This window comes from Amia ocellicauda, chromosome 18, assembly GCF_036373705.1.
Source record: "Amia ocellicauda isolate fAmiCal2 chromosome 18, fAmiCal2.hap1, whole genome shotgun sequence".
Classification (NCBI taxonomy): Eukaryota; Metazoa; Chordata; class Actinopteri; order Amiiformes; family Amiidae; genus Amia; species Amia ocellicauda.
Window position 1 is genome coordinate 21,563,292 of NC_089867.1, and position 12,045 is coordinate 21,575,336.

General features: G+C 44.3%; 1 protein-coding gene across 6 annotated transcripts in view; it reads right to left on the reverse strand.

Annotated features, from left to right (window-relative positions):
• The window catches only part of acot7 (acyl-CoA thioesterase 7), a 72,908-nt gene extending 63,403 nt beyond the window's left edge, over window positions 1–9,505 (reverse strand). For 2 of the 6 annotated variants that reach the window (XM_066690786.1, XM_066690784.1), the window contains exons 1-2: window positions 7,562–8,100; window positions 468–585 (exon numbers count right to left, since the gene is read on the reverse strand). In XM_066690786.1, the coding sequence (XP_066546883.1) occupies window positions 468–585; window positions 7,562–7,638 (195 nt within the window). In that variant the 5' untranslated portion in view covers window positions 7,639–8,100. Of the gene's footprint in view, window positions 1–467; window positions 586–4,422; window positions 4,619–7,561; window positions 8,101–9,266 lie in introns of those variants that run through there. The other 4 variants (XM_066690785.1, XM_066690788.1, XM_066690787.1 and 1 more) reach the window with 4 other exon arrangements.
• Window positions 9,506–12,045: the final 2,540 nt, after the last annotated feature.

Genomic DNA, 12,045 nt, shown 5'->3' on the forward strand with positions numbered 1-12,045 from the left:
GTCCTCACATTACAACAATACAACAATGTACTGTGTCAGGGACTCAGAGTCTGCGGGGATTACTCAAGACATCTGGTCAGACTGAACTGACAAAAGAGCAGCTCCTTCTCCTGAGCTCTTTATAATCCTGCACTGATTTTACTAGGCTGTACGCTTTGGATTTTTTATTAACAGTACTTCTGCACTTTTGTATTTCTTAAATTGTACTTTGTATTTATACTTTTGTAATGCTTGTGTAACCTGTAGGTCGCCCTGGATTAGGGCATCTGCCAAGAAATAAGTATGTAAATCAATGTCTGGGGGCTGAGAACTATATCAGCCGTGAGTCGTAAGCAGATGTGAGCCTTTCGCCTTACAAAAGTGAAAACACGGGGAGGTTTTGGAAGCAGAGGTCTGCACTAAACTGTCTCTGAGCTGGGTGTCGTGTCTGTTACGAGAGACGCCACTCGGACCAAGATGGGTCTTACCCCAGACTGGGTGTTGCAGTGCCGAGTGCTGATGATGCCCCCGGCTTCCTCGATCATTTTCAGGATGGTGCCCCCGTGGACGTTGCCCACGATGTTGGCATCATCAGGACGCATGATCCTGAGAGGAGAGAGAGAGAAAACATAGCAGTTGCAAAAAAGATATACACATGCCCATTAGAGGTCAGATTGCAATGTAATAGCAGGCTGAATGGTTGATTGTCTATATCTTGAGGGGTATTTCTTATTGCACAGATGTATATACTATGGTAAAGGGCTTTAGCTAGACCCGAGATGTCTGAGCACGTACAGAGCCCGGAGATTAGTACACGCACTTTTATTGAAAGCGAATGTGAATATGTTTTATGTAGCAGTTGTGCTGGGAATCTTCCAGCGATCCCAGCTTTGTTTTCTCAAGCTCGAAATCCGCATCTGTTCACAATACAGCTTTGGTATTGCACAACAAGACACTGATGGGCTGAGAAAACAGGATGTACAGTCAGTAATAAAGGTAGGTACACATTCGGTGTACTCGGCAACGCCTGGCTGCTTTCCCAGAGCAGCTCTGATGTCACTAACCAGCAGGTCTATTACCGATTTCCAGCCATCGAACTCAATTAATTAGAACCGCTCCCCTAGTAAAAACATGTTATGATCAACTGTTCAAAAAGTATGTGTTGCACGACCTCCCTGTAGCAAAAGTGGTTTGAGTTTAAGCAATCATCTTCCCCTGGTTTCGTGAGGATCAAAACACAACGTGTGGCATTGAGATGGAACATGTTGCAAGTCACACACTGTGAAGGGAAACCGTGAAACCGAGGCAGGGAGAACCGAGACGCGCTTTTCATTTACAGTCCCGCCACCCTGCCAGGGGCTGCTGTCTGCGGCGGAGCGGAGAGCGATGGAGATGGGCTCTGTGTCGGCGACGCACTTCATAGCCCCCCGAGGTGGTAGTGGTGGTGGGGGGGGAGACACCCTGGGTAGATCTCGGCTGCTGATGTTGACGGTGACTGTAACACACTTGTGAATTGCGGATCAAAACATAGGCAAAGAGAGAGGGAGGGTTACAAGACGTACAAGAACGACATCAAAGACCTTTGATTGGAGGCAAGTAAAGCTTCGAATGCCAGTGAAAGGCAAAAGTGTAAAGTGTTATAAATAGGCACGTTTCCTCTCTCTCCATCACACTTTAACCCGAGACATTTTGGCGTGGTCCACTGTACGCTGTCAGTTTTACTCTGCGAAACAGTGCGTCAATGACTTACTGAGGTCAAGTCTCCCGTATCACTCAATGCAGTGACACAGTTTGCTCTAGTCTGGCATTACACAAGACCAGAAGTGTGTTTATCTGTGGTTTTGAATACGGGGCCAAAAGGGAAATGAGCTTCAACAGGTAGGTCTTTCTAGGCACTGAGTTGACTAGGGCATAAGCACTGATACAGATGCTGAACTATACAACATACAGCACTCACACACAAACTGTAGTGCATGACACCACAAATAAATAACATTTACCAGTTACAATCTAACGTGCCTATAATAAATCCTGTCGATGCTTTTGATAGCTTATAGTGCATTTGAATTTACCATGCAAATAGTGGCAAGGCACACATGCAAACTGGAAAGTACAGGACTGTATACTTAAAAAAATATATATGACTGTGAAAAGCATGTTCTGGGCTCTTTATTTATTTCTGTTCTGTGCTTCCAGTAGACGCCCGGTGGGCTTCTGGGTCTATTCCACCACCTGAGGTTTCTGCGGTGTTTAATTACGTATCCATCATTGAGAGCATCCTCTGACACATCCCACGGTTCTGCAGTGCAGGCAAAGAGAGAGGAGGCTCCATCCTGACTTTGATAAGAGAATAAAACAAATACCTAGTGTCCCAAAGGGATTTCCTGTGCGCCAGCCCTATTGTGTAAGCGGCCTTAGAGCTGCCCACGGCTCGAGAGCCAGTTACTCAACTCCAGTGTGAAATCTCCCTCTACTAACCTAATTAAAACGTCTCCTTGCTCCTCCGATGCAGAAGCCATTTCATTATCGGCCCAGCTGTCTCGTGTGCTGCTCTCTGTGTCGTGAGAAGCGAGCGCGTCACTGTCCTTCACCCCCCCACACACCTACAGGTCCCCCACAGCAAACGCTTTCTGTTGTGCAGTTTCACTGAGGATGTAAAACCACACAACAGACCACGCCAGACACGTACACTTAGCAACAACACGTACTCAAACTGATCACGGTCTGGTAAGCATGTTTTCTATGTGCCGATATTCCTTTTGAGTGTTTAACTGGATAATATTTCCTTTCGTCTCGTAGGAAATATCTGAATCATGTTCTATGCTTCTGATGAATTCAGACACTCTGTTTTCAGTTGCACCTCATCCTAGAGTTGTGACAAGTGGTTTCTTCTACAACTTTCACATTTACACAAAAAAACAGGTTTCATTAAAGTTATGTGCATTAGCCACTTTTTCACACCCCATGTCAGTTCTATCTGCAAATTGAAGACTCCACTCATATCTTACTTTTGCTTTATAAGGGAAAATCGAATCACCGCAGCCTGTTGTACACATTAGAACAAACCGTCTTTCGGCCAAAATCTGGGATTTCTCAAAATAAATCAGACAAATGTTGCTCTTTTTTATATATAAAGCATCCTAACCAGACACAGGCTGACAGACGATCTGCTGAAGGTCACATGTTCATCTGCTCAAAGCTGAAGCTTTGAGCACATCATTGCAGCCTCCTCGGTGGGGTGAGAACGAATCTTCACAGGGCTCTCCACCTGCGCAGATCACACGCTGAAGTGACAAAGGGAGGATCTAACAGCAGCCTGACATTTACAAGTTTGGCACTCATTGCTTGCGATGCTTATTTTGAGCTTTTCGTTTCCTTCCCTCAGAAACAATAAGGGATGCTTGCTTTGACTGGTTCCCACTGTGAGGATTTCAGGTATTGATCAGCAACTATATTGAACTTGTCAAAATGTCTTCCTTTTGGTTCATACAGGGCCTGTGTGTCTGCCTTGCCGTCTGGGTCTTGAGAAGTCTGTAGCGGAGACTTAGTCTTCAAAACATCTGATTTCCCTTTCAGGGGAGGAGATAAACAGGGCAATATAGATAAAACAAGAAAACAAAACAACAAAATCGTCCTGCCGTTTTTGAGAGTCATCCACAAGGTCACAGACGTGGCGAGGTGTATAAACCAATATAATCTGCATATGAATCAGTATTTAATGCATATTCATCACTCCTTCAAATTCATCCCATATAGTGACTGAGCCCGTTTTCGAGGCCGAACTATGCCTTCACCTCTTGATAAAATGGACTTCACACCCTCAGTGCGTTGGTTGCCGTTAAATAAATCATTGTGAACAGAAAAATGTACAATATTAGACAGCAACTGTTGTTGGTATAAAATAAAAGTTAGTTTTCTCTTAGGCTCCAGCAGGTACACAGGCATGTCTGATAAACTAAAGCACTGCAATCCTTCCTTTTCTAAAAGCACTGACACTGACCAACTGGGATAATAACTATACAAAGCATGTGAGTCAGTAAAACTAAATTAAACCTAACTAAGTATGTGAACTTCCAGGATACTGCCCGAGAAGCACAGGCACTGACATGTTGACTACTGTCTGCCTGAATTGAGGCAGAACATTGATAATCACATTAACAGATTAGCCGTTCAATGCATGATTTTATATTTCTAGCATTCCTCTTTGGCTCCGGTCTTATCTTTTGCTGGTTGAAGTTATGTAAACTGTCTCCTACTAAAAAAAAAAAAAACAGATCCAAAGACGAGTAACTTTAAACTATGCAGCATTACCAACTCTCTTTGAAGTACTTTGAAGGGTTGCTGGAAAAAAAACTCTCCAGACATGACAAAATGGGTCCCGGCTTCCTTCAAATGAATCAGCAGTATCTGAATGAGTCAAAGACGGTGGTCAGTGCACTGTACCTGCTGAGCTGATGGTGAGAGCCCAACACAAGCATGCTGTCTCTCTCTCTCTCTCTCTCTCTCTCTCTCTCTCTCTCTGTGAAGACCGAGGGTTGTCTCTGTGACAGCGTGTCTGGACCAGACGGGGCGAGGAGTGAGAGAGTGATGTTGAGCACAGGAGCATTTGCCTGCCAGCTTCAGCTTTCATTGATAATTCACATCACTTGCTAGTTTCCCTGCTGACATCACGCAAGCCCCGCCCAGGCTGTGATCGTACGTCTAACCGCCAGCCTCCCCTCCTACTCCTCCGGTGGAGTCAGCCTCTCCACCAATCAGGGCAGCCGTCTGCATGGGGTTGCCATGGGAGTTTGTTTTAAGAGGGAAGGAAAAAAAGGACAGGAAATGCTATAAAAAAAACATATAAAAGGCTTGAGGTTTTATCTGTACATCTCTAGATTAAAACAAGGTGCAGTGTTCTCCTTTCTAGATTTGTTTTCTCCTCAGTAAAGCCCCCACATGCTGTTTGTTGAGGTGCTGTTTGGGGACAGATTTAGAGCATAAAAGTCTCTTCAGAAGGAAAGCGTGTTACGACACAGACATGTGCATTTGTCCCCAGCTGCGTGACTCCACAGAACAAAGCCTCTGGATGTGTCTGACAGGAAGATAACTGCTTCCAGATCACTCTGCACAAGTCTTCTCGATTGCATACATGCACTCCTTTTAATAAACAGAGGGGAAATTAAAAACAAACAAACAGATCTTAAGAATGCAATGGAAGCTGGACTCTGGGATAGTTAGCGAACTTGTCAAATTTGCAGATGATACTAAAATAGGTGGGTCAGCAGATACAATCTCGGCAGCACAGGTTATTCAGAGGGACTTAGATAATATTCAGTTGTGGGCCGACACCTGGCAGATGAAATTCAATGTGGACGAGTGCAAGGTATTACATGCAGGTAATAAAAATGTCCACTATAATGACACTATGGGAGGAATAGAACTGGATGAAGTAACGCATGAGAGAGACCTAGGAGTCTGCGTGGACTCCTCACTTTCTCCATCCAAACAATGTGGGGAAGCAATAAAAAAGGCAAACAGGATGTTAGGGTATATTGTCAAAAGTGTAGAATTGAGAACAAGGGCAGTGATGTTCAGACTGTACAATGCACTAGTTAGAGCTCATCTGGATACTGTGTGCAGTTCTGGGCTCCACACTTCAAGAAAGATATCGCTGCTCTAGAGGCAGTTCAGAGGAGAGCAACCAGACTTATTCCAGGTCTGAAGGGAATGTCCTACTGAGAGACTGAGGACCTGAACCTTTTCACCCTGGAACAGAGGAGACTACGGGGGGACTTGATCCACTGTTACTGGAAGCGCTCACTGGGGTGCCTGATTCACTGGGACCCGAAGGGTTGCTTCAGCTGAAGCATTGAACCTTAACAACTGGATAGGATCCTTGGATCACTTCGTTATTAATGGACACCAAACGAACACGATGGGGCAAATGGCCTCCTCTCGACTGTAAACTTTCTTATGTTTTTATGTTCTTAAGCTGGGATCAGTTATCTAGAAAAGCTTGTTTTGTCTTTTTTATTGTATGCATTTCCTGTAACGTAGCTGAACTCACTGGTTTGCACAGCTTTTTGTTTTGATTGTGTCTTCCCCCCGTCGCACGTCATCTGGAGTAAACCTGGCGTCGGCGGGGAACATGTGCGTCACGCAGGAGGGCCGGCATGCTTTGCTTGGAGAAGACCGTAAACGACTTAAACATGCATCTTCCACAGTGAAGTGCCTGTGCGTTGCAACAGATGTTTATTTGGATAAAAGATTGCAGCTAATGAGTAACAAGAAAGACGGGGGCGCTGATATATCTGTGCATCACACTTGTGGCTAGAAGGGCAGATTACATGTCATCTGACCTGCCCTGCCCTGGCTCGCAGGTTTCAAACTGAACAGGAAGGATACAATCACATCTTGACACGGCATTCAGCAAATAAAACCATAAAACAGACATCCCGTACTGCTTTACTTCAGGCTTTATAACAATCTGTCTCAGGAGAACTAACGCAATTGGCAATATGTCACACTACACGGCACGTGTATTATTTTGTCATCTTAGCTTCTGTTTAGCACATGATTCAGAAATCACATAAGATGGTGAGTCTAATGAGGCTTATTTAAAAAAGGTGTGTTCGGCATTTTTCTTGATGGCTTTGCACACACAAAACAAAGTGCTTAGTCATGCTAGTTCAGCTCTGTGTGCTTTTCAAGACAGACATGCCCTGAAGAATGAACATAAATCAAGTCATTATCAGCATTTTCGCCTCACATTAATAGTCAAAAAGACAAAAAGTTGCATGGACTTTTGCCACGGGTGAAGTTTAAAAATGAGTTGGTCGACAGTCCATTCAGGGATTATGTATCAGCAAATACTTCTCATTGCTCTAATTATTTTACTGCTTAATTAAAATGATCACTTTATTCTCTGTGGTGTCTGAGTTCCAGCTACTACATGGGAAGAAATTTCTACTTCTCATCTTAATCACTGTAGTGGCGCTTGTGTCTGCGCTTTATTTAAACCAGGCACCAAGATGACAGGGACTTGAAATCATTCCTGTTTCCTTGTCCAGCCATCAAAGAGCAACATGAAGGAAGTTATTTTCACTGAAAAGTAAAGGTAACTGATAGTGATAAAGATACCTGGAGGTAGGGACATTTGTTTAAGACCGCTTTTGAAGGAACGTTATCAAAATGGCCACAGATTATATAAAAATAGTGATTCTAGCTTAATTTGCCAAATATCTTTGTACCAATAGTCCATTTTATCAGAATAAACGCATAAATAGTTTCTGCAAAAGATAACACCATCTTATTATAGTCCTAGAAAAGCTGTGTCTGGAAACTGTGGTGTCTTCTACTACTGTGGCACGTTTTATGACAACTTTATCCGTTATTACTCACGGTTAACCAGTAATCTAAAGGTAAATAACAATTACCAGCATTCATTTCCAATAGCAGTGATTGTAATCACGAAGTATCACTATTAGACCATAACCTGGCTGTACACACACAGTACAGCTGTCAAAGAATGGGAAGCCATTGGGAGAGCTCGGATTTCAATTTAAAGACTGTATTGATGATTAAAATGTATTTTTCTTACCTGCTGTGTTTCCAGTAAGAGGCATAGCAGTTGAACCTTTGAGGAATACTCTTTACCTTCATGAAAAGATGTAGCATTTTGAGAGGCTCGGGCGGCACTGGACAGTCCAGCAAGTCACTCTACTAGGGGTGAAGTCTGTGGAAAACACCTGAGAGCACAGAGGACTGGCATCTGCTCCCGAGCCTCGTCACGAAGCAGAGCCGGTATTCCTGCACTAGTCAAACAACGGCTGTGTCCCTCAACAGAGTTATGGCACTTAATGCCGTGCTCTTCTCTTGGGAAACCTGTCTATGTGCTCTGGACCTCAGAGCAGGCAGAGCGGGGGGCAGGCAGGTGAGCTGCAGGTGTCACCGTCACCTCAAGGCAAGCAGCTTCAGACTGGGACAATCTCTAGGAGCAATAGGTATTAGTTAGTAATTAACTAACGATGGGTCGAATGTCCTCCTCTTGTTTGTAAACTTTCTTATGTTCTTAATGCATTTCAGGTGCGGGTGTCTGAGATCCTGTTTTTTATTCAGTTTCTATCCTTGTCTTCACCTCCCTGCAACTGCACAGCGTTTATTTGAAAACCCCAAACCACCCTGACTCATGCAAGTTAATAATCTGCAGGCTGTGTCCTAAACAGGGACAATGGCAGGTTAACTGGTTAACAATATAAAAGGGAATAATGACCTTTGAACCAGGGCACAGCAGCCATCACGTCACTCCACTGTAGCGCAGATGTCCGCAGTTCCGCGCAGATCTGCAGAATCCCAGCGATGCCATTGGTGGAGCAGCGCAGACTGTAGCAATCTGCGCTGCACAGCCGAAACCTGGGCTTTGGAGCTTGTCACATGTGAAACACGTTGAATGTGTGTCTTTTTAATGTATTTCTCGGATAAGTATTCTGCTAATTATCGTGGCATGTATAGCTACAAAAAAACATCAAGTTATTCTAATAGAAATAGGTCAAACAGGAGAGAATAAATAAATAAACCAAGACTGAAAACTGACTCCAGGCTCTCATGCGCCAGAGATGCCGGCAGAGGCAGCACAAGCACACCGGCAGACCCACAATGCTCTGCGGGGAAGCGGCTCCTGACACGTGACGTGCTGTGCAAACCGCGGTGCCGCCTGATCGCTGCGGAACAAACCCGCCAGTCTAACGTGGGCAAAACGTGGGCAAAAGCCCCAAACCCGCTGCAGGTCAACAAAAACAGCGCAACAGCGACCATTGCGCTTCAAAGAAATACAGAAACCGAGCTGGGCATCAATCCATGACTGCGTCCCCCAAGACAGCACCTGCTGACGCAGACATGTTGGCCCGCTCGAGTCTCCCCGGTGTGTCTGTATGGGCCATCAGTGTCCGCGTATTAAAGCCCAGTCTGACCTTAGCACGTCCTTGCGTTTTAATTCACCTTCCCCGTCCCGTCCCCGTCTAGCGCCATCGCTTCCCTTTCCCTCTCCTTCGCATTGAGCTCATCATACAACATGCCAAGCCCGTCTTATGACGTCCCCGACACACATGACAAGAAATCGAAACAAAATTGCCCCGGGCGCCGTGTTCCTCCCGCTACAATGTATCCGACAGGCGGGGATACAAAGTCTGATTGAAGTGCAAACCGGCCCGCCTGGCGAGCTCTACGTACCGTGTGCCCGGCTCGTCATAATGCACCGATTAGGACAAATGCACGGATGCGCCTTTTGCCCGATCGGTGTCCCTTACCTGCAGATCTGGATGGAGGACGAGAGGGACAGCGACTTGGCGGCGGACATGACTGGGGGTTTTTTCTATGTCCTCGGCGGTGGCTGGTGCAGGTCCGAGTCGGGATGGCGTGGGAATGAGCTGTGAGAGAGAGAGAGAGAGAGAGCAGGAGAGCTGAGCGCACAATCCGAGACGGGCGGACTGCAGCAGTGTCCGGGCTGAGGTCTGGGTTTGTGCAAGGGATGCTGCCGACCAGACTGAGCCGTGAGAAAGCAAGATTAGGGATGATATTATTGTCCAACATCAGCACCAGCGAATCCGATTATGAGTGATCTCTTGTTTATTAGTATTGGAGGTTTAGGCTGTGCGTATAGGCTTGCATCCCCTATTAAAATAAAAACGTGGCTCATACCTCACACACAGATTTAGCACAATAAAAGCTGTTGCGTTGTTTTATAGCAGTGTTTGCCAGTAAACTACAGTGTGCAGATGTAACAACTGTCATAAAGTACAGTAGTGTAAAGGGCACTTTTTAGAGTTGTTAGCACTTGAATTGGGTTCAACTTTAAAATGTCATGGCTGCTATGCTATTAACTAATTAACTTCAAAGACCCACTCAACACTAGATGGAAGCATGTATGTCCCAATTTCATGCCTAAACACACCAGGTGTCCCCTTGTGACTTCTGGTCCTGCCTGCACTGTAGGCTTTGGACTGATATTGCAATACCTCTCAAGATTTTACATAACTGACTCTATTTGAACGGCTTGGACAGTCAAACGAAGGCCAAGACCATATCAAGACTTTGACCTGCCTGTAAATACAAACTCGTACCCTGTTGCGTTTTAATACAAGGTAGGAGAAAGTGGCTACTGACAATATATTAAATCGGGATTGGGTACAAGGGTGTAATTTGCTTGTCGCATTTATTGCACAATTTTGATTTTGTCCCAGCCTAATCCAAGTATTAATACAAAAAAGATCCAATTGAGCACCTCGTAATTCGTCAGTTATTAACTAAAACCTACATTAAAAAGCATTTCAAACCACACCTTTGTGTCTGAATCTCCCTATTCTCTGACACAGTTATATACTCTTAAGCACAGAATCGTGTCACCAAGAGCCACAATTAACACCAACTGCATTTAAAGTGTAATTCCGGAAACACCCACTAAGTGGCAGCAAAGACCACAGTACTTTTTCCTGGACTAGCCAATAGCACAGTGTATAATGGGTTCAATGATAAATAATGACTTGCCTAATGTTTAGATAATCAATGTGACGTGAGATACATGAGATAAAATGTGGCGCAGCCTCCTGTTTGGCCCATATTGTATATTAATTAACAACTAGACTACTGAATATGTGTGTTTTGTGTGTCAGTGTGTGTGTGCACTGGTGACGATTACTAGATTAAAAAGATGGTAATATATAGTAAATATAGTAAAGTGTAGTATGGTGTAGCATGGTAAAACATGGTACAAATGTTATAAAATCAGTGGTAAAAATATGGTACAATCATAGTACAAATATGTTACAATCATGATAAAAACCTGGTAAAATGTGGTAAAATTGTGGTTAGAAGGTGGTACAATCATGGTAAATATATGGTAAAAACATTGGAAAACCATGGCGAAAACATGATAAAAACATACACTACAATAAGTACAGTATTCTATAGTGCAACATGGTATTATATGATAAAGTGTGTTGCAATGTAGCATGGTACAAATATAGTAACGTATAGTATACACTTTATATGCATCTACACAGACCAGTGGTGTTGTTGTTACATCATTCGTAGGTTTACTATATGGGCCAAAACTGCACCCCTGTCGCCTACAACACACCTCTGTCCCCCAAGACACACCCTGTCCTCTACATACAACATGCTCCATGTTCCGTGCTACATGTCCCCTCTCTCATACAACACGAATCCTGTCCTCTACAACACGCCATTGCCCTGCACAACACTTGAATTAATGACTCAGTTATATACAGTAATGTCTGATACACAAATAGATGGCAGAGGACACGAGTGCATCTTGCCCCGACACACAGTGAGGGATGATGGTTTGGGAGGCGAATTAGAATCCAGGGGCATCTTGGGGTTGCCAAGTCTGCACATCTACAATAAGATGCCACCTCCATGCCAATAGTCTGTTTGGAAGGGTTGCCAGGAAAAAAGCCTTTATTGAGAGCAAACAACAAACTTAAGAGTCTGGAGTTTGCTAAACAGTATTGGCACTTGGACTGGAACCCGGGTGCTATGGCCAGATGAGACTGAAATAAAGCTGTTTGACCACGGACAGCAGCAGTTGTTTTGGAGTCAAAAGAAGGATGTGCATGCAGAAAAGAGCCTCATACTTACTCTAAAACATGGCTTTGGTGTTATGGGTCTGTTTTGCTTCCACTGGTCCTGTGGCATCATGAACTCTGCCAAGTACCAGGACATTGTAGCCCAAAACCGTGTTGCCGCTGCCAGGAGGCTGAAACTGACTGCACGAGAGGATATGGAAAGATCCTGTGAGGAGGAACGGTCTAAGATCCCTTCCAATGTGTTCTCCAATCTTAAACAAATGTATAGAAAAAGGTCACATGCCCTGAGAGCTGTGCTGTTATCTCTGCGAGGGGAGGGTGTGCCATTATTACAAAGCACTGAAAACAAGGGTGACAATAATTGCGACACTTAATTGGGGGGGAAATAAATGTATAATTTGAGAAATGTGAAATGTTGGTTGATTCCCTACAATATTTCCTACAATATAGCTAATTACCTATGTTATTAAATTAATAAATT